This window comes from Aplidium turbinatum, chromosome 11 (assembly GCF_918807975.1).
Source record: "Aplidium turbinatum chromosome 11, kaAplTurb1.1, whole genome shotgun sequence".
Lineage (NCBI taxonomy): Eukaryota > Metazoa > Chordata > Ascidiacea > Aplousobranchia > Polyclinidae > Aplidium > Aplidium turbinatum.
This window is the reverse complement of record NC_137482.1, coordinates 7,390,163-7,414,137: the sequence shown is the minus strand read 5'-3', so window position 1 is coordinate 7,414,137 and position 23,975 is coordinate 7,390,163. Positions and strand designations below refer to the sequence as shown.

The window sequence follows — 23,975 nt, the reverse complement described above, 5'->3', positions numbered from 1 at the left end:
TATTTTACCACTCCTATACCTTCAGTAATTCCGGAATAGACCAAATTGGGCTTAATAAGCGGGTGGACCTATTAACCGTGCGCTTCGTCGTCGTGCAAGCCTCTGGAGCAGAGGGGTTACTCTATCCTTTTACCACCCCAGACTCAAGATGTTCCCGGACTACACTGGAAGGCTACTAGAGAGCAGCCAGTATTTAGTTTCATCATCCATGACACGCAGACCTTCCACTCCGTTAGGTGGCTTGAAGATGGTACAGTTATTGATGATGTGGTCTGCAGTCTGTTCCTCGGCACCACATTCACAGGAGGAGGAAGAGGCCAATTCCCCAATGGCGCATAGTTGACCAGAAAAGCCCGACGCCCGTACGAAGACGGTTGAGGCGCACCCATGCTTGTCTTTGTAGTGTCAGGCCGATGGGGCATGTGTCGGCGTTGGGGATGAACGAATGAAGTCCGGTGGTACTTGACTTCCTTTCAGAATTCCATTTATAGTCCGCCCAAGTAGCCGCAGAGATGAAGTTCATCTGCTGCGTTGATCAGAAGTTGAGCGGCTCGCACGAATGGTTGTCTTGACTTCAATCGACTGGGGTGCTGGTTTGGGGAAGCAGAGATCTTGTGGTGGAGAAGATGATTAGGCTTTAGTGCCCGTCGGCCAAGAAACAAAGTGGCTTCTTCGCGACGAAGCTCGGAGGGTTGGATGCCAGCGAGAATGGCAAAATTATCCAATGATGTGGGACGCAGGCATCCGGTAACTGTGCGCAGGGCGCTGTTTATGGCAGTGCATGTGCACTGCAGCACCAAACAGGTGCACAATACTCTGCTGAAGAGTAGACAAGGGCTAAAGCTGCTATACGCAAAGTTTCAGCCCTCGCCCCCCAGCTGTGGCCTGCCAGGCGCTTGAGTAGTGCAGCGTGGGATGTCATTTTCTTGTGCAGTGACACCAAATGGTGGCGGTATGTGTACGATCTGTCTAGTGTCACCTCAAGATATTCTGGTTCTGGGCAGAAGGTCAGAGGTTTTCCATTGTTCTGAACATGTAGCTCACGATCAGCTTCCCAATTGTATAGGTGGAAAGCTGCCGCCAAAGTTTTGTTTTCGCTAAGTTTCAGTCGCCAGTTCTGGAGATAAGCTGAGAGAGTATTCATGCCCTGGCTCAAGCTGTCTTCCAGGCTATATCCGTGGGCTTAACTACTGTACTACAATCAAAAGTATAAATTTTCTTGTAGCCTACCAAATTGTACGAAATTCAGCACATCAAAGACTATATGATTGTATTTATTTTTGCCATACAAGTTATATTTATGGTAATTTTAAACCGTTTTGCGACCCACTGTGAATGGTCTTGCGACCCAAATTTGGGTCGCGACCCACTATTTGCGGACCCCTGGTCTAGGCTACGAAGTTTAATAAGCAATTGCCAAAATGTTCTGGAGACAAAGCTCCCCAGTTACCCTTTTTTCAGAGTCTCGATATTTACTGTATATTGTTCATTTTGCTTGGAATTTTCTCGTCTTTAAAATTTTGATAACCATCTCACTTTATTTTTTCTGGATCCGCTCGTGCTAATTGATCGCCCCTTTTCACATCACAACAGCCTGTATTTTAAAAAATTCGAGAACAGGCAAGAAACTTAACGTATTATTTGCCCGCTTTTGCCTATGAAAAATGTGTGGTGGTGAAATTTGGTTCCAGTCAGTGTTTTGCGTTTGCTTTCAAAGTACGCTGATGCAAATGCTTTCAAAGGTTTTTGATGATTGGCAACACTAGAGCATAAAAAATGTCACCTAGGTTTTTGACGATTCCATAACGACGTTAAAATGATAAAAGCAAATGTTGTAGGCCTACTAAAACTAGATAGGCTATCATTCGTTTTCAATATTTTCACTTTAAAAGGTAGAACTTGCTTAGAGCTTTCCATTGTCAACTTAAGACAACAGTAGCGCGCGTTACTTTTGACTGGTAGGTGGTAGCGCCACTCTTTTGCCATATTGCAGTTATAACGCGCTATTTTTAAAGTAGCAAATGCCCACTTCTGATTGGCAATTAATTGACATTGACCTAGTAACCAGTGCCGTTGACAGGATATTTTGGGCCTATGTAGGCTACCAACGATATTCTCAAGCCTCACATCAACACACTTTTAAGACAATCGCACAAAGTTATGTTCAAAAAAACTCGGTGGTTTCTTTTGTTCCTGGGCCCCTAAATCATTCCGGGTTCGGGTCGAAAAGTAGCCTACTCAGTGAACTCCTTGTCCGCCCCGTTAGCTCAGTGGTTACGCGCCCGGTTCAAGACCACGCGGCGCTATTTCGACTCTCGGGATGTGCGCTTGAGCAACTCATTTCAGAGCTGCTCTCCATTCAGCGGCACCAGGTGAATGGAATAATCCCCCGGCAACAACACTTCAACAATCGGAAAACTTCACTCTGCCAATCTCGGTAACCGGCCCTGCGTCAAGTAAAGAGCCTCTACAAGAATGCGAAACTAACAGGAATAACCTATCCAGTTATCCACGCTTTGTCAGTCCGAGGATAAAGATTCAAAACCAACCAACACTACTACTATTAGGCTAATATAACGGCAACGACAACCTGTATTCATAAGCTGATTACGTAATGTATTCATGAAATAATTACAAGGACTGCTCATTTCATTTATCCCAGTGTGGTTCTGCTAGTGCAAGAAGCATATCAGCTTTTTCAGCGTTGTCTTCAGCGTCCCACATATTCTCATAATGTCGAAATACCGCTGAATGTGTTTTTGTGGGAGCATTAGGGTCTTTCTTCTTCATTCTGTTGCCTTTATTTTTTTCTATCCAACATTCCACAGCATCTATCAAAAGTTGAATGAATTCTGCAATAGTAACTATGCTTATTCCAAGCCACAAGCCAAGAAGACCACCGACATCACCTGTGTGAAATAGAACGTGTAGGGAAAAGTAGGGCAAAATGGGATACTTAAGCCTAAACAGTCATAAAATTCTAGAAACTTAAGCAAAACGAACAATTTTTTTTTAGCAGAAAGGTCAGGCATCATGCTACACAAATCAAACAAAAAAATATCAAAAATGATAATACTCATTTAAGTATCAAATAAATTCCAGAGGTGCCCTTTTTCCCATTTTGCCCCCATGGGTGGGGCAAAATGGGATGAGAGAAGTGAATCAGAAATTTGCACAGCAACAATGCATTGACAGTCTAGAAACAAGTTTATTGTTGATGATTAAACAATAAACATGCAAAATAGCAGAAATAACATTTGAACCATAATTATGATAAAAAATATTAGCTAGGATATTCCTGAATGATTATAAGCTATAATTTAAGATCTATCAGGGATTCATAGTATAGGGGTGACCAACTCGGCTGGATATTTGACAAGGGGAGTGTAAAAGTGTTGCCAAATATTTTTTTAAATTTTTAGAAAAACTAATTTTTTAACATTTTTAAAGAGTAGTGATCGCCCAAAGCTTGTCCGTTTATTTATGGGAAAATTTTGGGCAACCGCTACTTTAAAAATGCCAAAGTGATATTTTTATTAAAAATTTAAAAAAAATATCTGGCAACACTTTTACACTCCGCTTGTCAGATATCCAGCCGAGTTGGCGATTCCTATACTATGAATCCCTGAGATCTATTAATAAACAAATAGTTTAATTCTGCTATGTCCTGTAGCATATAGCTTCCAGAAGTAGGCTAACAAAAATGAAGAAACCCATTTCACATGTAGTTTCATGCAATGATGTAACTATCCCATTATGCCCCATTGCATTACACAGAAAAAAACTGGCTGTAAAACACTTGCAGTGGAAGAAAATTCAAATATTTTCCTTCTTATGCTATCACTACTTCTTAAAGTATTATGAGAAAAAGCAACAACTGCAACAAATAATTATTTAGTATAAAAAAATCACGGGAACATTTGGCCGTTTTTTTTAACGAATTACCTGTTTTTTTAATTCTGCTGCACAAAACATTTCTGTACACTAAAATTACAGAATTAAACTAAAAACTGATTCAATTCCAAGATGGCTACTTCCTACCAAAATTTCCACTATGTTGCGTAAGTAGTTTTATTAAAAAACGAGAACCTCGTTTTGCCCTACCACCTCATTTTGCCCTACTTTCCCCTAGTAGTTAGCCTATAAGCTTATACTAGAGCCTGAGTGATAGTGGCAGAGAAGCTAGACCATAATCTAGAAGTTTAAGCTGTAAAAATAAGAGGTGGTGGGGTGGCGCAAGCTTTCCAAACCTGGTTAGACTATCAGATAAGCTGCCTGAAAAAACACCGCTCCATTTATGGCCACGGTGTAGCCTAATAAATTTGGTGGGAATAAACTAAATACCAGTAATAGATGAAACAACAGCGGCCCAACTCTCGTCTGTGCTAATAGCTCAGTAGCCTATAACTAAAAAAAAACCATCTTTCTTATTCTCCAAAGCTTAGAATCAAATATGGGGCCCCTTTACCAGTTAGGCTTTTGCCTCTTTAAGTAGGTTTAGGTACGGCAACTTAAATTTCCTGCCAATAGGCTATCGTAAAATATACGCAATTTTTAACTGTCGTTAATCTGCGGTATTAACACCAAACAATAATAAAATCACTAGACTTTTTTCTTACTCATTAAGCTGATTTCAGATACAGATTTCCTTTCAGTCAGACTTGTGTAGCTTAACTTATCGTAAAATATGTCTAACATCACGTGATCTTTTCCAAAGCGTTGTAGCATGTCAAATGAATGGTCGATCTCAGATAAACTCTTTATACCTGAATAAAAATTGAAAAAGTAAGATTATAAAAAAAAGTTTAATTTTTGAGTGCTCAAAACAAGCTGTTGTGTTTGCGAAAGCCTAGCAAACTGATTGCAGTCTAAGCAGATAGGTGGGAAACGATTAATTATGGGAATCTTTATCCTCGGACTGAAAAAACTTTTGAAAGCTTAATCCTGGTAGTTTCACATACCGGTAGCTGTAAGAGTGTAGGCTATGAGTGTAAATACTAAATTGGCTTTGACGCAAAACTGGTAACGGAGATTGACAAAGTGAAGTTTCCGTTTGTTGTTGAAGTGTTGTCTGTTAGTTACTTCGTTCACTAGCCATTAAGTTCCGTTGAATAGAAAACTGTAATTGAACAGCATTGCTAAAGCGCACACACCGAGAGTCGAATCAGCGTCGCTTGATCTTAACGTTTCTTTGTTCAAAAAAGCGCTTCACCAAACGAGCTATCTGACTGGACATTCTGAAAAATGTTTAACTCAAGAATCGGTTATTGGCCGGAAAGTATTTTTTGGCAAAACCACTAAGTTATACAAAACTTTAGTTGCAAACACGATAACTTACTCAAATCAATAGGGATTGATCATAAATATTACATGACGCCATTGTCTAGCGTTTCATCCCTCCCCTGTAATGCCAAATTCGACGATTTTCCTTTATTTGTAGTTTTCAGCGCAAAATGAAGGTTCGGACAACATGGTTCCCCCAAGGTTTCATAAGATGCTTGCATAACCATGTTTGTTTTAATGAGCAGGCCTACTTATATCTCTATTTAGCATTTGAAGCAAACTGACAATTTGTCCGAATAAAAATAATATTACTTTGCAAGCACAGTAGCTGTGAGCAGGGAATGGGATGGGCTGGAAGATGGAAAATTTCAAAAATGGAAGATATGGATGATTGAATGAAAGACAGTCTTCCATCATTTTACACCAAGTCTTTCATTCTTGAAATTTAATGGCATAGTGAAATTTTCAACACGTATCAAAATACGCAAAAGCAGTAGGCCTAAAAAATAGAGGGATAAAAGTTTCCGTTACATTACGTTTCTTAAAACTGTAATCATTCGTATTTTTGTTCGCATTGACCCAACGCGAAATTTGCCCGAAAGATTGTTTGAAAACGAGAAGACAACAACATTCACACTTCGTGAGTAGGTCCTAACATAGTTTCAGTTCAGACATTCAAACATGGGGTTAAGCACCCGACTCAAGATCAACCGGCGCTGGTTCGGCTCTCAGGGTGTGCGCTTGAGCAAAGGGTGTGCACTTGTTTTGAATTTCTATCCTCGGACTGACAAACCATTGATAGGTTATTCCTGGTAGTTTCGCATACTTGTATAGGCTCTTGACGCATGGCCGGTTACCGAGATTGGCAAAGTGAAGTTTCGGATTGTTGAAGTTTTGTTGCCGGAGAATTATTTCATTCACCAGATGCCGCTGAATGGAGAGCAGTCCTGAAATGCGTTGCTCAAGCGCATACCCCGAGAGTCGAACCAGCGCCGGGTGATCTTGAGCCGGGCGCGTAACCACTGAACTAGCTTATAGCAGATGAAGAATTGCTCGATTTTCAACAATTCATTTAAAAAAATCTATATTTCTGCAATATTTGAACCATTTTCTAATGTGCCATCATTTAAACAAGGCTAATGCAAGCTAGCTATCATGTTTAAGACACCTTTGCACTAGCTTTGGTATAGATCGAACAGTTCAACATCATCAATGCCAACATTTTTCTCTGACAAATACTTCCACACATCGCTGAAAAGCGTTATCCTATTCTTTGGTGTAAGACAGCATAAGCAATAAGCATCCAATCAAAGAATATGAACTCGGAAAATGAAATTAGTGGTCTATTCATCCAAATAGGCAACACAAGAGTCGAACAATAGAAATACATCTGACATGGTCATCGAGTAATACAGCCTTCGTTGGCCACAGAAATAAATGTATCCACCATATCCACAGCAAGTAATGTAAGCTATTGTTAACCTCAAAGTCAATAAACACTTTTCTTAAACAAGGATAGGCCTAGCCTAATTCTTCCACAGCTCACAGAAATCATACTTTTCTTTTTTGGTATCGTTGCTTAGCCTTATTTAGCTTTCGCCAAGGTCACATAAATATAAAACCTTGTTGAAAATGATAGCAATGCAAAAAAAAGAGGACATTTGAGCATTTTCAAATGTCCTCAGAGGACAATTAATTTTTTATGAAAAAAGAGGAAAAATCCTCCTAAAGTAGGACATATGGTAGCCCTACTGTTGTATATCATAACGGAACTTGCTAGGTCAGTCTACAAACAATTTTCGCTATCTAATTGTTAATTAAATGCAATTCCACTGTCTTTGATAAAAGCAAACTGCATTAACTTATTGTTGAACATAAATAGCCTATAGACATTTAATTTTTGTAATTGAAACGTGCAATCAATTACATTTGGAAGTAGCCTAATTGATGGAATGGAAGAAAATCTCGGGATAAAAAATGGGAAAAAAATGTCATCCATTCCACTCCATCCCATACCCTGGCTTGAGACTGAGCATTGAGCAACCGTATAGTTCAACTTTTTGTGTGTAGGCCTGCTACAAGAGCATAGCCTACTTTGAAGTGCCACTTTTATTTAAAACACTAATTTGATGAAACACCAGAAAGACCTTTCAGCAGCAGATTTAACCTAAAACGTGCATAACTGCACCTGTTTCGTGATTCCATGCTCTACAACTGTAGAACTTAGAAAAGTCATTCAGTGCAACAATAAACATTTCTTCCATTACTAATTAGGCAACTGAACTATTTTAGAATGATAGTTTTCCGTATATGCTGTTCATGTACGTACTTGCATTGCGATAAGAATGAGTTAACAAGAACTCTGAAACTTCAATACTAGGAAAAGAAGAGGTCTTTCCCACCTCAAAATACGTCATGTCACATGGTGTGGGACAGTTACAAGTTTCTGGATTGTTTTTGAGTGGAAACTCCTCTGCAAAAACAAAATAAAAAAACAATTTTTAATATTGATACTGTAATTTAGCGCGACTCTATTAACTTATCTTGAGACTTGTCCAGGGACGTCGAAAGCGGGGCAGAGAGGTTGTGGATGCCCCCTGCCCCACCCCCAGTCAAAAACCGTTCCGGCACCCCTGGACTTGTCCACAAGAGAAAAACAATAAAACACGTTTAAAATGCGCTCATTGGCGACAAAATTGACGTCACCAGGCTATCATGTTTTTGACGCAAAAATAAAAGCAGCGATAAACTTAGGTACTTAGGCCTACATGTGGTTTTTCAACCAATTGCACCTGCATGTTGATTTTAAGTGTGCTTTTTTTCAAGCACTTTATTCTCAGCCAACAAACCACTTCCTCAATCATAGATTCAAAATCTGCACTCTGCATCCATTGAATCCATGCAAAAACGAAGTGATTTATTGGCTGGATTATTATTGATTTGAACACGTTAGTTCAACAACGTTAGGTCATGTACAGGCTACTAACTTTTTGTTGCAACAAGACTAAATATTTTGGCTTCGTAGGCCTACAGCTTCTGTTTGGATGCATGCAGCCTAGGCTTATTGTTACACACAAACCCAACAAAAAAATTAGGCTAACACAGCAATGAAGAAGTAGGCTGCTATGGATGCATGTTGGTGGGTTTTGAATCTTAGCCTCAGACTGAAAAAGTTTTGATAGGTTAATCCTGGTAGTTTCGCATAGGCTGCTTGAAGAGGCTTTGGCGCAGGGCCGGTTGCCAAGATTGACGGAGTGAAGTTTCCGATTGTTGAAGTGTTATTGCCGGGGAATTATTCCATTCGTTAGGTGCCGCTGAATGGTGAGCAGTCCTTAGAATGCATTGCTCAAGCGCACACCTCGAGAGTCGAACCACCGCCGCATAATCTTGAAGCTTCTTCGTTCACGAAGTCAAGCGCTAACCAACTGAGCTATCGGGGCGGAATTGTTGATTTCCACAGACTGCTTTCATAACCTCAAAAGCAACTTTTGTTCAATAACATTGCTAGACGAGAATAAAACTATTTCGATTTGTTGTTTCTGTTTTAATGTTCATGATAAACTTTCACTACTTGTCATACAGTAGCAGATTCTTTTGCATGTGATAAACAACGAAAAATGTGATTAAAGAAAGAGTGAAATCACCTTCGGCTTTACCGGAACAATTGAAAATATTCAAAGCATCACACTCTTCAACTTGAAAATATTTATCCCAAAATGGTTTGCATCCGCATTTGTTTACAATGTACTGCACGCTGCAATATAATATGGCCGATAAGCTTTTCAAAAAAGTGTTAGCTGTCCGATTTGTGATTCACCATTGGTTTGCCATGGGTACAATTGGGTAGGCCTATGCTCAAATCTTTCTAAACTCCACGTGTGTAAGCTATTTTATTAAGTCAAGCTTAAATGACAGCATATGTTTTAGAAAAGTGCTTAAAGTAGCAAAAATCTAAGTAGGAAACATTGGCTTGAGTATTTGATACCAAAGCCTAGATCTTAAAATTATATACCAATACCTTTCGTCAAAACAACGTTTGTATTGGTTTAAGTCCTGGTTAAAGGCGTAGCCTACTTCAAATAATAGGCTACTAAGTATCCAGACAGCAAATCAGTCATGTTTTACTTTGATTCAACGTCTGCAGCCAATGAATCAATTTAAAATGACTGATTTGTTAACTGGTTGGGTCAACTGTATGTGGTGGCCTACCGAGCAAACAGGCGCGGATCTAGGAGTTTTTTTCGGGGGAGGCCAGAAAATTTGAAAATCAATTAAAAAGAAATAGATAAAAAAAATATGAACAATGATACTACGACATATAGGGCATGCTACAAGTACAAAATAGACATTAAAACAGCCATTTTCATCAATTGTCAATGTTTAAAAAATAAATTTTGCTTGAATAAAAATTGCTAAGCATGCAAAGTAAACTTGAAATCTGGTTTAAAACCCTGTTTGGAGTATCCATGACCAATTGGATATTTGTATATTTTGCATGCAGTGGGGTAGCCAGGAATTTTGAAGGGGAGGGCTTTTACAGCGTGTTTGTCTAAGACGACACCCAGCGGCGGGGGCCTGGGGACCTCCCCCAGAAAAATTACTTTGAATTTGGTGCATTCTGAGAGCATCTTCAACAAAAATGTGGGTATGAATATTCCTGTAAAATGGTAAGATCATGTTTTCTTCGGCATTTTTCGGCAATAAAGCTAAGTTGCTATGTTTTCTTGTTGCTAATTCCTGGCTAAGATATTTGAATGTTTGGTATTGGCAAAACTCGCTCTTTCAATGCAGTTTCGTTTAAAATTAGGCAAGCTTTGTTTTTGAGACATAAGGAGACTGAAAGCATCATTCTCAATATCGTGACGTCACACGCGTGCCAAATGGGGGTTGCTATTAAAATGTATTTGAAGTTGTATGAAAAAAAAATAACGGAGTCTGATCGATGAACCATAACAATAACTAAAAATTATTCCCACCCCCGGGGTAAGTTAAGTCCGCCGTGGGCCTAATATCAGCTGTTTAGAAGCATATCAAACCATTTGATGCGAAAACATACAATTTTAAAAATTCCTCACAAAATTTCGGGGGGGGGGGGGCCCCGGCCGCAAAATTTTTTTCCCTCGCCCCTCTGGTAGTAAGAAATTAACCCTAACCTATTACTACCCTAACCTTACTTTTTATGAAAAGCTTTCGTGCACCGCAAAAGCTAATGTAAAGAAAAAGAAATTGACTTCGGTGGCGTCGAACCGATGTCCTCACGAATGTAAGGCAGAAGACGAAACCACTGAACCAAACACGCCAACGAAAAATGTCTGCATTCACACGGTATAAGTACAAAGTCTATGTGAAGTAACAGAAATCTCGTGGGAAAAAAAATTTCGCGGCCCGCCCCCCCCCATAACTCCGCGCCTGCTAACAGATACCGTCGCAATGAAATGTAGTGTGCCACGAGTGTGCTTAGCCTATTCCCATTGCAGCAGTTCATTCAGGATATTCAAAATAAACGTCACAGCATGCACTGAATCCTATCATAAGCTTTGGGAAAAGACTAGAACATCACACGCCCAGGGCGAAAGAGAAAATTGAATTCAGTCCTGCCTTTGTCATGAGTTACCAAGGGGAGTGGGGGGGGGGGACTTATATACCAGTCCCAGGTATAACCTGTCTCCCCCCACCCCCTATGGTAACTCATGACAAAGACAGGACTCAATTCAATTTTCTCTTTCGCCCTGGGCGTGTGATGTTCTAGGCGTTACCTAAGCTTTGCGGTATCAAGTAGGTCACGTGTTTGGCAGATTTAAAGATCATGGCTTATTATGGTTTCAAAAGAAATGATAGGCTATACAAAAGTACACGTTAATTAAAGAAAGCTATCGGAGTCGCCACAAATACAAAGAATTTACAAAACATACGCGCATTCTTCCATGCAAGACGTAATAGTGTAATATTCATGATGCAACAATTTTTTTTCTTCTTGTTCGCACTTTCCCCATGGTTTGAACAACAAATGTCTCTGAAACGTACCGCATTAGACTCTTAGTGCGCAATGCAGTACAACACCAACAGGTTTAGTTTCACAGGTTTGTTTAATAATGCTGTAACAAAATGAAGATTTTTCTAACTTACAAAAATCTTCAAGCCGCAACAAAATGTAGTTTGATTGATTTGATCTTTATCCTCGGACTGAGAAAGCTTTCTTTGAGAGCTTAATCCTGGCAGTTTCGGATATTACTAAAGACTTTGAACCACTGATGCAAGCCCGGTCACCAAAATTGACAGAGTGAAGTTTCTGCTTGTTGTTGCCGGAGAATTATTCCATCCACTTGGTGCAGCTGAAAGAAAGCGGTCCTTAAAATGTGTTGCTTAAGCGCACACCCTGAGAGCCGAACCAGCGACGCTTGGAGTCGGGTGCGTAACCTCTGAGTTAACGGGGCGGAAAAGCTCAAGTGTTTTTTTTTTATATACAAAGTTTTTCAAGATGTATCAAACAAGAGTAGTGAAATTGAGATCCTTCCGCGTACTACATTCTGCAGTAAAAAACATCTTGACCTCTATGCCGTAGTGGGCTCCGTGGTATCGTGCAATACCACATGGTGTCGCCACTGTGGCGAAATAATATCAAGCGGTGGCAGTAGGCTAAGTTGTGAGGACTAACAATAGAAAAGTGCATCAAACAGATCTAACACAAGGCTACTTTTTGCTACTGCTATGAGACATACGAACGAAAAAAATGTAGGCCTCACAAAAGTGTTGGCGACTTGTTAAATTACTAACCAGGACCAAAATAGGTTTTGCACCACGAAAAACTTGTCTTGCGGCCCATGTCAATAGCAACTCATTGGTTAGGCAAAATGTACAAAGCTATTTTTTCAAATATTAAGTACAATAAACTGCGCATTAATGGTTACAGATCTCACAACAGTCTCTTTGATGACGATGTGTCCTGTGTGTCCACTTGATACTGAAGGTCCGAATCGCTCAACGTGTGGAAGATCGTTTTTATGGTGTATGAGGATTTTAATTCCAGATGTAAGGCTATCATTTTTGTTCCTTGTGTATTCAAACTAAATATTAAAAGGATGTTTGCAAATTAACAAAAATACTGTATGATATAGACCAGGGTGGTCCAAGACTGCAAACATGAAGGGCCACATTAGGGTCTGAGAAAAACTTCACCGGCCGCATGGTCAGAAATGATAACGCGTTGCTGAAAGTAGAAATGTTGTTAAATAAAAACTTAACTAGGTTGCGATTTTGAACTTCTTTTTTATAGATTTTGATCTGTTTTAGCTACATTCTTACTATTCGCAGGCTTTGAACATTAACAAATCTTGTCGCTGACAAAATACAGTTGCAATGAAAGGACTGAGTTTGCTGTTCTGATCGACCTAATGTTTTGCTGCACGCCTAACTCACTTTTGAATCTTTGTTTGCGACTCAAAAAGTGATTTTCAGCTAGTAAAAAAGATACGATACATAACACGTAAACAAATTAGCAAACCAAAACAATTTATTGTTTTTTGCTTTTGCATATTATAGTGTCGATCTCTAGTTTAAATTCAGTGGTCGACAGACGTAAGCAGGCATCCAGGGTTTCATCAGCCATTCTGTTCCTTGTGTCGCTTTTTAATCGCTTCGCATAACGCAGAAAGTTCCTTCATGACGGAGAAAGTGCCTTCATGACGGAGAAAGTGCTAGCAACAAAAGCAAAATATCAACGCACGTTTGTGTCCTCACAAACCGGCATTGTTCCCTCATAGTTACCTATTGACCCGATTATGCGCGATTTATTTAAGGTTGTGGCGAATGTCATGTATTTATAAAACGTAGGTGTATTTTTAAACCTTGGATTTAGCACTGATAATTCCGGCATGCGCAAAGTGTTCGCGGGCCGCACAAAAGCTTCACGCGGGCCGCATGCAGCCCGCGTGCCAGGGTTTGGACCACCCTGATATAGACTATAGAGGCTATAGCATATGCTACCGTTACGTTGATGGTCAATGACTTATCAGAATTTTAAAGGTTTTGTCAAAATCATTTTACAAAACTTCTCAATGAGTCAATGACAATAAGCAATCACTTAAACATTCTACATCAAATGTATTGCAACAAAAGGCCAATGGATTGGTAGTTTGAAAACATATTGCCATCAGGTAAGTCTATAATATTTGGAGATATTTTAAAGTAACTTATTAAAAACTAGTCATAGATTACTTTCATTTTACAATATAAAAGAAACAATAACAAATACATCAGAAAACACAAGTTCGCATATCTTACATCATTCAATAAAAAAAGGCATGCTTGTTCAATATTTGTCATTTGGAAAGCATTAAGCTTTTTGTTCGTAGCTGCTGCAATTTGTTTTTAAGTGAGCACCATATGCAATTAACATATATACTTGATTAATATATATACTGTACTTGATTAATATCTATGTAAAGTTCTAATCCATGACTACTCCCAGGTATCATCTGCTTGGCTCCATCTTGTGGTATAAACGTGTAGCATGTGCCCATGGGGGTAACAATCCGGGTAAAATTCTGCTAACAATGTAAATCATCTTTAAGATGCAAGCTTCTAGTTTTTAAAACAAAAAATCGAATGAATCCACAGTAGCCCATTATAGGCTTTCATAGCAGATCAGGGTTGATCGGTTTAAACCGGGGCGGTTTAAACCGCCCGGTTAAAACCTGGTTTAAACCGGGCAGTTTTGACCACCTATTGCTGGTCAAAACCCCTTTAGTGTATGAATCAAGTTGCTTTTCAATTGAATTAAAAGTAGTACCCTCCATGTTATTAGTAATGATGTTCAACTATATTTTGTTTTGATCAACATAACCTAAATGCTGGATTTGGAACAAAAAATATTCAACTTCTCTGTTTGTTTTTGATATTTCAATCAGTTGGTTATTTTAATTATGGAGAAAATTCAAATTCTAAAAATAAATAAGTTTCTGATGAACCAAAAAATGCTTGGTAGAACGATGAACAATTTGCACAGCCAACTGAAGTACAAGAATTTATTCCAACAATTTTTTTTTGAATAACATTTGCCATCAAATTTTATCCAGTTAAAATAAAACAATGCGAATGCATATTCTAAGATGCTTTAAAAATTAAAGACAGGATAGTTTATGATTCGTTGTTTGAAGCAAAGTACATGTCAAGCCAAGAAAGGATTATCGGAAAAGGAACAAGTTGTGATGCCTTATGCCTATCTACTTTATGTAGAACACCTCAATTGAACAATTGGAATTAACAAGTCTCTCCAGTATATTCAAATGCTTCATTCACCAGTCAATTTCATCTTTTCCTTCTCCCTCCTCCCTCACATTTTCAGTGATTTTCTGGCGAACACGATCAAGCAACTCATTACAGGGTTTTGACCAGTCAGGTCAGGGTTTTGACCGGTTTAAACCTAGTTTTGACCGGTTAAAACCAGGTTTAAACCGCTTAGTGGTCCACTTAGAGATCAACCCTGAGATAATTGAGCTAAAATTTATACAAAAGAAAACAACAATATGCCATAGCCTACGACTTGTGAACTGTACAAACATCAACGGTAAATTATGAAAATTTATCATCAGGCTACTAAGTCAATTTACAAAAAAGCAAGTCAAATTCACAGCAGAAGAAACCCGGAAATCAGAACTAATATTCTGGCAAACAAAACATGATGTGCTAGTCTTTGATGTCGATGTCCTCGGGGTGTCATACTGTGACATATAGGCCTACAGTAGATTGGCAGCACATTGCCACCGCTTGCATGTTGAGTTGGTTCTGTACTTTGCATTACAGTAGGCTACAGACAGGCTAATAGGCGACAGTGCATTGTTACTAGTTCCACCAAGCAGGTGTGTTCATACAAGTCTTTTAAATATTTTCAAATTGGCATTAATTAGCCTAACAAGGTCAAAACCAACCGCTGTGAGGTATAGTCTATCTATTACCGACAAAGTGCATTTCACTTTCTCAAAAGAGCAATGCCGCAGTGTTGTATCGTTGAGCACCCATCCCTTTGATAACAGTTCCTGACTTATGAAATATCTTTGTACTCCCGCTTGTCGGATTTCTGACTTTACATCACTGGTAGCTTGTTTCCACCATTCTTTGGAGTTCCTGCGCATGATATGAGCCTAAATTTATATTATAGTAGGCTAATCCAATTTGGAAAGAGAACGGAAAAAACCCTGGCAATTGGTAATCTTCAGCCAGTAGGATACCTTTGCACGGAACCAACTTAATGATTTTATTTTTCACGTAAAATACATTAAAGCATAAAATATATTATAAATGCTTTGGCCGAGTGGTTAGCGCGTTGGGCTCGCAATCGAGAGCCTACATGTTCGACCCCAGCCACCCGCACTTGCTGTTGTTTCTATGGGCAAGAAACTTGACAATAATTGCCTCAACCCAGTGATCGATTTCGTGGGTAGTACAAAATTTAAGTCATAAGTAGAGTGAACAACCCGAAACAGACATTGCCGTCGGCTGTAGCGTGGGTCAGGTGTATGTCGGAAGGCGTACACCGATGCATAGCGCTCAAGTCCGCTTTCCCGCAATGCAGGATAAAGATATAACAAACAAACAAACAATAAAACAACAGATATCGTAAGTTCGAAAGGTGGCCTAGTCATCAGCAAATCACTAACCTGTTTTCAGGTTTGCATGCAGCTTCAAATAAAGCACCAAGTTTAGCTATTCTCAATTCGTCAACCTCTTTGACAAATCTGAAATTTCAAAATGGTCACACGGCAAAAGTTGAGTCGTAAAATACAGGTGCAAGCCATTAGACACATGAAAGCAAAATCACGATTGTGGATTTACAGAGTAGATCATTTAACCTGTATGAGTAGCCTAATTGACTGCAATGAGGGTTGAGCAGTTGTTTCTCATTTGCTAAACGAGACAACATGAAAAAAGGGAAGAGGTTTACTCAGCGAATAAAGCACTTGACTTTATGAACAAAGAATCTTCAAGATCAAGCAGAGCTGGTTCGACTGTCGTGGTGTACGCTTGAGCAGCGCATTTCAAGAACAGCTCTCCTTTCAAATGAAATAATTTAGACAACACTTCAACAACAAGCGGAAACTTCATTTTGAAATAAAATCATGAAATTTTTTCATTTTCTGGCCAGCTACTCTATTTGTAGTGATGGCAGCGACGCTACCTTACCCTAATGCAGCGGTAGCGGAGAGGCGCTACATTTTCTTTAATCGTACTGACGCTATCCGCTAATTTCCAATTTAAAATAGAAAAATATGAATCGAAAACACTGGAGCGTACGAATAAAATTTCACCAAGAACTTGTTTTCCATAGCGACGTTGAAATGGCAGTGTAACCTAATGTGGTACTGAAAGGTGATATCATTTGTTTTCAAGGTCATTTTGACTTCACAATGTACTTGAATATAGAGCTTTCCACTGTCAGTTTAAGACAAAAGTTACTTTTTATCGACTAGTAGCCTAACCAGTGATGTACGCGCATACAAAAAATACTGTCAGCGTGAACGCAAATGTTCGAAAAACCATACGCCGTATGCGTCAACGTAACTTGTAAAAAAATTTGGCGGCGTCAGCGCATACACTAGCGCAAACTAATTTTGTTTGCTAGGTGCCAAACATTCACACGGTATTAACCACTGGAAACAAACAAGTTTTATTTTGAATTTCCACGAAGAAACACAAGCATCTGAAAGCGTTCATCTGACATTTTGATGTGTTTTGGTTCCAATATGTCTTTGCCCATTGAAAACATTCTTTCAACTGCAGCGCTGGAAGGTATTGGCGTGTTGTAGCGAAAAAATACATTAAAAAGTATGCGTTGACGCTATGCGCTAAAAAACCGCGAAAACTTTACGGCGTAACCTCAAGCGCAAACTATCCAAAAAAATGTGGCCGCAAGCTTATAGCGCAAACAAAAAGTCTACGCCGCAAGTATGCGGGGTAGAATTTGCGGCGTATACGTACATCTCTGCTAGTAACTAACACCGCTCTTTTGGCATATTGTAGCGTAGGGGTAACACGCTTCTTTCAAACAGCGAATGCCCACCTCTGCCGGTAGCATAAGTGTTTGGCATGAACTCATGCGTTCAAAATATCGTCAAAACGTGACAACAAACCTGTTAATATTACAAATCGTAACAGCTGGGAATTCCAAATCAGAAACATACTCTTCGTGCAAATCTGTTACAATCGAATGATCAGTGTACTCGTGTAGCTTGTCGTACAGTTCCTGACCAAGACCACAAAACAATCCAAAAACAAGCACTGCCCATATAAATCTAAAAACAATACAGGCTACATATAGAGATTACGTGGCCATGTAGGCTACTTACAAGGTAAGTTTAAATTAAGGTTTTGTCAATGTCGGTTTGGGGCAACATCGTTCTTGGCTGGAAAATTCAAACACACCAAGAATAGCCCGGGACGCGAATTTTTTTTTTACGAACTTGTTGTTTTTTTGCATAGAGTTTGTTTTTATACCGTGTAAATGCAAACATTTTTCGTTGGCGTGTTTGATTCAGTGGTTTCGTCTTTTGCCTTACATTCGTGAGGACATCGCTTCGACGCCCATCGTCAATGGTCAATGTTTTTTCTTACATTAATCTTTTCAAAAAAAATTAAGGTTAGGGTTAATGGGTTAGGGTTAATTCTTAATCAATTCGGAAAATCTTACTTTTAGACTAGCGACCAGAATCAATTTCTTTTCTCAACTTTTTTAAACTTGAATACACTAGGTGTGTCTCCAGGCTACGTTTTTTTCAAGTTCACTGTTTAGATTTGGACCTGGAGGGCGAAAATCGGCTGCTGTGAAGGCGAAAATCGGTGAAAACAGTTACGCACGCCGCGCGATATCCAGTAATGGCTACACTTACAAAAATATGCAAATGAGACAAAAAGTTTGTGGGAAAAAAATTTCACGCCTGGGACAAAGTACAAACTACAAAGTACAGTAGATATTGTTGGACCGCATTGATCCACATTTTGTTGCAAATAAGCAACTTGATTGCTTTCCCTGAGACTGTGATTATGCCGCCTTAACTTTAATACATATAAGTTATACTAAATAATGCCCAGTAGAAACTTAGTAGTCTACATTATTTCAGTCTCCACCACGCTTTAGCCTTAGTGTTTTATCGCTTCTACTCGTTTCTGAACCCATGCTATATTACAGCAATGTATTATGTTTGCTTTAATATGAAGTAAAAAATAAATCTGCTTATGCATTCGCTAATATAAGGTTACATGAATTTGAAACGAACTGGCCCATCGCCTACGAAATTCTTCACTGAGCAGTGAGCACTCCGATAGCTCAGTTGGTTAGCGCGTGACTTCGTGGATGAAGAAGCTTCAAGATGAATGGGCTCTGATTCGACTCTCGGAGTGTGCGCCTGAGCAACGCATTATAAGAACTGCTCTCCATTCAGTGGCACCCAATGGATGGAATAGTTCCCCGAAAACAACAATTCAACAATCGGAAACTTTGCTCTGCCCCTTGTTAGTAACCAACCCTACGTCAAAAGCCTCTATACAAGTATGCGAAACTACCAGGAATGGCTTATCAAGGCTTTATCAGTCCGAGGATAAAGATTCAAAACCAAACCAAAGATTCAAAACCGAGCAACCAAATTCAAAACGAAACCAAGACTAAAGAACTTAGCCTATGCAAAGAAACGAAATAAAATTGTTTCTTTTGAAACAGACTTAATATTCTGAATAAAGTATAATGTTACATTAGTTACACTTTATAAGCTATTTTACGAAACTTTCTGGGTTCTGAGATTCAAAAATGGATTTCATTTTTGTTTGAAGTGCATAACAAAACATTGGTAGCCTACTTGGACTTCGAACGATAGAAAGACAAAGTAATTTCGTGTTATACAAAAACAAAATTTGTTTTTAAAAAGTAACTCTTGTGCAAAAAAGTCTAATAATTAAAAATACGTTGATTTTTATCGTTGAGCTGTCTCTGGAGATTCTGACGTCAAAGCAATTCTTAGGCAATTTCAAGAACCGGGACAATAAATGGCTGATGGTTTTAAGATTTTTTAAAGTAGCTTATCTTAGTTAGATCACGCGTTACCGGAAAATAGGTCTTCTTTGGTGTGCTACAATTTGTCGGAACCCATGGCAGGTTGTTAAGTAAGAGAATTCCACAAAGAGTCTTTTTACTGGCTTAAACGATCTCTTTACCCTGTCAGCAGACAAAGCAACCTTTTGCATTTTCATCTTTTCCATTTCTTGTTTTTCTAAACACATCGATTGTTAAATTTTAACAAATAGTAGCCTATCAAGGTACTGTTCTACTAGTTAATGTAGCTATTAAAAGGTAAACCATTACACAATCATGATGACCATAGAATTAAGAAGAAAGGAGTTTTAATTTTTCGTTTTCTAAACCCACACTTTTTTTCTTTACAGCTCATGCTTCTCTTCCTTCCTATTAACTCCATAGTCATCATGTGTAATGGTTCACCTCATTAAAAGGGAGTAGAATTCGTAATACGTACTAGCTATTCGTGAATTCTATCATTCCATTTTGAGAAACATTAGAGAACAATGTCGCTGAGGACAATAAATTATGGCAGGGAACATAGGCTAAATAAGGAAATCATGGTAAGAGTTAAGCTTACTTTTTCAAAATAATTTCTTACAGAAACTTGGAAGCTCTAATTGGGATGCCCTGCCAGCCTGCCTCTGCCTGATACAATTAGGTCAACTGCTTTAGCCTTACGCCTATGCTATTTAGTTGCAGAAAATGTTTGCCTAGTGCGGGAACGCTCAACACAAGCCTAAAATAATGCCTTCACATGGAATTAAAGCTGCCGTTTGGTTACAGGTTTTCTAATACCAACCAACATTAGCCTACGTTGCTACGCATTCTGTCTGGAATTCTCCTCCTCAACGTCAGAAAAACCGTAACCAGCAGAAAGGAAAGATTTTGTCAGGATATGGATTTGAGACACATACGGCATGGCCAAACTCCAGCACGCAGGCGGTTGAAAACAAGAAAAAGTTTCCTTGCCTCAGCTGTCCCACTGGGTCAAGACAAGGTTACCACCAATGTGCGGATCAATTATGGCAGGAGGGACTGGCAGTCGGGCCGACATCAGCCAATATGGAGCTCCTCTTCCGTAGAAGGCTTCTGGAAAGCGTGAACCGTGAAAGTATTCGCGATGCCTCAACCGCCTACGTTCTAAGAACTGATATTGGCAGATGTGAAACTTTGATGCGACACTGGGGTATTTCATGAGAAGTACAAGTTGCAAATGTGGACAAGAGCAAACGACGTCATGAGAAAAACCACATCTGGACTCAAATGTATTGTCATAAAAGCAAGGTACTCTGCACAGGATTTAGCCGAGTGCAACGATAGAGCAAGAGCTTGCGTGAAGCTCTGGGCAACAGCCGTGTGACACACGACGAAGAAGATGGTTGGGACATTTTGGGCAAGAAAGAGTCGGAGCTCAAACCATAGTCTGGAAAATGCGAAATCCCTGCTGGTTTTTGATAGGGCCTTTTTTAGAGATCCCTCATGTTGGTTGTGGTTGCGTAGCCGAGTGATGGCAGAGCCTGGTACAAAATTCCGAAAAAATGATGATTCGACACCGCTCAACGGCTGTGTTTTTGGCAGGAATACATCAAAATCGACAAAAAACAACAGAAATCAATCAGACAACTTTTTGTTAGATACGCACTGCACCGAAAAAATGCTTTTGAAATGTGAGTGAGTAAACTTGGGAAATTGTTGAGACAACCGCAGTAAAAAGTTCACTTGACTCATCTGGCAATTTTAAATTCAAATTTGCACGAGCAAAAGCATCATTATTCATTCACGTAGAACGAATTTTCGTCAGGGTTGTCCTTGTAGTGAATAGTGATAGATTAGCCTAACAATAAATTAAAGCTCCTTTATACAGCACTGAAAGTAGAAAATTTTCTTGTAGGCTGTCTTCAGTAAGCTAGGCCACTTATTCAATTTAATATTCTGTACTGCACATGACTATGAGTGTTGAATAGATTTTATGCAATGGCCATGGGCTCTATCCAAGGGGGGGGGGGAGGGGAGTGATCACCCACCCACTCATTGGAGTAGTTGGAATGACTAAGACAAGTTGAAAGTTGTTGTTAAAATGACTATGACAATTTTAGCCAACTGTCCAAAAATCACCCCCCCCCCCCGAATTTTAAAAGTGGATAGAGCCCCTGGCAATGGCCCATACATATATTTTTTGAGATGACATCAGGCTGTGATACAAAATTAACCAGCACCTCTCTTTTAAAAGTTTCTGGTTGGCATGTAGGGGTAGGCTTACTGTTTTTGCTGCCCATGATGGTCAAAAATAAAACTAACTTATAGCAAACTAAAATCATTATTTTTTAAATATAGGCCTATGCCTATTTCGACAATGCCAAGTCTTTCCACCTAGGGCCTAGGCTGTTATTCGACGAGGATACTAATTCGACCATGATCGAGTGATAGTTAGAATAAACACTAAATGTTTAGCTGTTTACAATGGAAATACAACGTAGGCTATGTTATGCAACTAACCTATTTTGCTCAAATATCCAAACACATTTAAGTTTTTTTACACAGCTTGATTTGTGAAGAAGAGAATTCCGTTGACTGCTTTAGAACTCCTTTCTGCTTGCTTTTGTGTTCAAAAGCAATCTGTTGTCATTGAGCTTTAGCATCAATAGACCTACAAAATACCAGCTGCAAGCACTAAAAAGAACAACAATCTAATGCCAGTCTAGAACAGGTTTCCTGAAAGACCAAACCAAATCGGTTGACTGTTCAAACAGTTGTTTTGGGTTAGTTGCTTCATTCCTCTCCAAAATTTTCTTGCAATAGTCTAGCTATGAGTAGGCTACACGTTGAAATCTAACTCGAAGTGGCCACAGGCCCACTATAAGTTCAAATGAAAGGTGCTATTATGTTGAAATATAAGTGGCAATATGATGTCATAAATTATTGAATAGGGTCTGGTCAGATATAGGCTAAGTCAGTGGTTCTCAACCTTTTGTCTTAGAGAGAGAGAGAGAAACCTTTTATTTTGTCTGTTGCGAGAAAAGTATACGGTACAAAATATAGACAATGCAAATAAAATAGCACCATAACTAGAATCTACAACAGACAGGAAGCAGCGAAAGACTATATTAGTAGTATTCTTAGCCGACCCTTTTGGTGCATTCGAAGCGGTCGGAGTCACGGAGACCCCTAAAAAAATTATTTGAAGTTTTATTATACCGGTACTGTACAATATTGCATCTCCTAATGGAATCAAATCTTTCATAAGTTTCGAAGCGAAATTGCCTGTCTTAATTTCTTTTCGAAATAATTCCTGAGTGAAGAATTGTGTTTCATTTCGAAGTTCTGCGTTCGAAACGAAACATACAAGAATTTGGAAATTTAAAAAGTGCCCAAAACAGTGGCGTATTTAGAAAGTTTGTTAGGGGGAAGCCAAGACATTGTGTCAGTCAGCCGCGTAGCGGCTGACTCGGCGGCTGGAGGCCCAGGGATGGAGGAACCCCGTGGGCCTGGGCCCACCTACTTTATTTTCTGGGTGGGCCTGGCCCACCCACTTTTGAAAGCCAAATTTCTTTGAAAAGGTAGCGAAAACGTCAAATTAGAGAAGGAGTTCAAAAAAAAGCTCTTCACTCATTTGATACACACTAGTTTGATTACACAGGCCAACAAAAAATTTTGGGACAAAAGGTGAGAGTCATTTTAGAGTATTTCAGGGCCCCTGATTCCAAAAATGCACTTAGTTTTTTCGAAATTTTGAAATTACCAGGAATTGAATTTGGAATCAAGATTACGTTCTTCCGTAACAAGGAAAAAATTTCAAGCATACAGCTACTTTACTGAAGAACATAACTTTGTATTCTGTAATTACATAAATGACCTTCTTTCCTTGACGGGTGTTGCTCAGTATAGTAAGCCTACCATAATAAAAAATTGAACGAAGTTTTGTTTGTTCATTGATGGCTGTGTTTTGCTTATTCGTCTAGTTTGTTAAGCAAAACAATGTATGTATTTTGTTTGTACCTACTTAGTAGTTTAGTTAGTAAGTCTGATATTGTTGAAGTCAATAAATATATTAAGACAAAGCACAAATTTTGTTTTTTTGTTTGTTTTATTATCTTTATCCTGCATTGCGGGAAAGCGGACTTGAGCGCTATGCATCGGTGTAGCTACGCCTTTCGACGTAGCCTACACCTGACCCACGCTGCAGCCGACGGCAATGTCTGTATCCGATTGTCTACTCCAGTGGTTCCCAACTCGTTTTTAGGCGACCCATTTTCAAAAAAAGTTCAGTTCGGTAAAATCTTGCGACCCAAGCAAATTGTCGTAACATTTTAAAAGCCATACAAGATTGTGTTGCAAACAAACAACACTACAAAAGCAGTAACTTTTTCAGAAAATAATTGCCTATGTTTGTCAAATCACTAATGAGATAGCTGTGCTGGCTTGCTGTCAGTGAGTTTTTGAAATCGAGGCGTTATTTTGCTTAGGCATAGCCGCATGTCAGCTTCAACTTCCAGCCGGTTTCGCTGTTCAGTTTTCAATACACACATGGCGCTAAATCCAATCTTACAAAGCCAAGTTGTTGCAAATGGAATCTGTTTTTGAATCCCAAATTGTGAAACTGTGGGATACACTTTGTACATGGAAGCCCAAA

At 39.2% G+C, this 23,975-nt stretch overlaps 1 protein-coding gene across 3 annotated transcripts; it reads right to left on the bottom strand.

Moving 5' to 3' along the window:
• Window positions 1-2,592: 2,592 nt before the first annotated feature.
• LOC145779987 (bile acid-sensitive ion channel-like) lies at window positions 2,593-22,129 on the bottom strand. 3 transcript variants are annotated; one of them, XM_082591681.1, is made up of 12 exons: window positions 21,842-22,129; window positions 19,373-19,538; window positions 17,409-17,570; window positions 15,939-16,016; window positions 15,237-15,405; window positions 13,707-13,829; window positions 12,201-12,347; window positions 11,196-11,296; window positions 8,928-9,037; window positions 7,613-7,756; window positions 4,620-4,766; window positions 2,593-2,909 (listed from the first exon to the last, which is right to left on the bottom strand). In XM_082591681.1, exons 2-12 carry the CDS (start codon window positions 19,525-19,527, stop codon window positions 2,650-2,652), a joined length of 1,596 nt encoding a protein of 531 aa, XP_082447807.1. In that variant the 5' UTR covers window positions 19,528-19,538; window positions 21,842-22,129; the 3' UTR covers window positions 2,593-2,649. The 3 variants fall into 3 exon arrangements, with proteins under 3 accessions (XP_082447807.1, XP_082447809.1, XP_082447808.1); XM_082591683.1 differs by having other exon boundaries at window positions 2,593-2,831; XM_082591682.1 differs by having other exon boundaries at window positions 13,707-13,826.
• Window positions 22,130-23,975: the final 1,846 nt, after the last annotated feature.

Bases quoted from the DNA above. Each gene is read 5' to 3' on its own strand.
- LOC145779987 (XM_082591681.1), bottom strand. From the start codon at position 19,527: ATGGAAAAGATGAAAATGCAAAAGGTTGCTTTGTCTGCTGACAGGGTA. The intron at 17,571-19,372 runs GTAACGCGTGAT...TATTGTTTTTAG, and splicing joins CAAAGAAGACCTATTTTCCG to ATTTATATGGGCAGTGCTTG. The intron at 11,297-12,200 runs GTGAGATCTGTA...GGTACGTTTCAG, and splicing joins TCGTCATCAAAGAGACTGTT to AGACATTTGTTGTTCAAACC.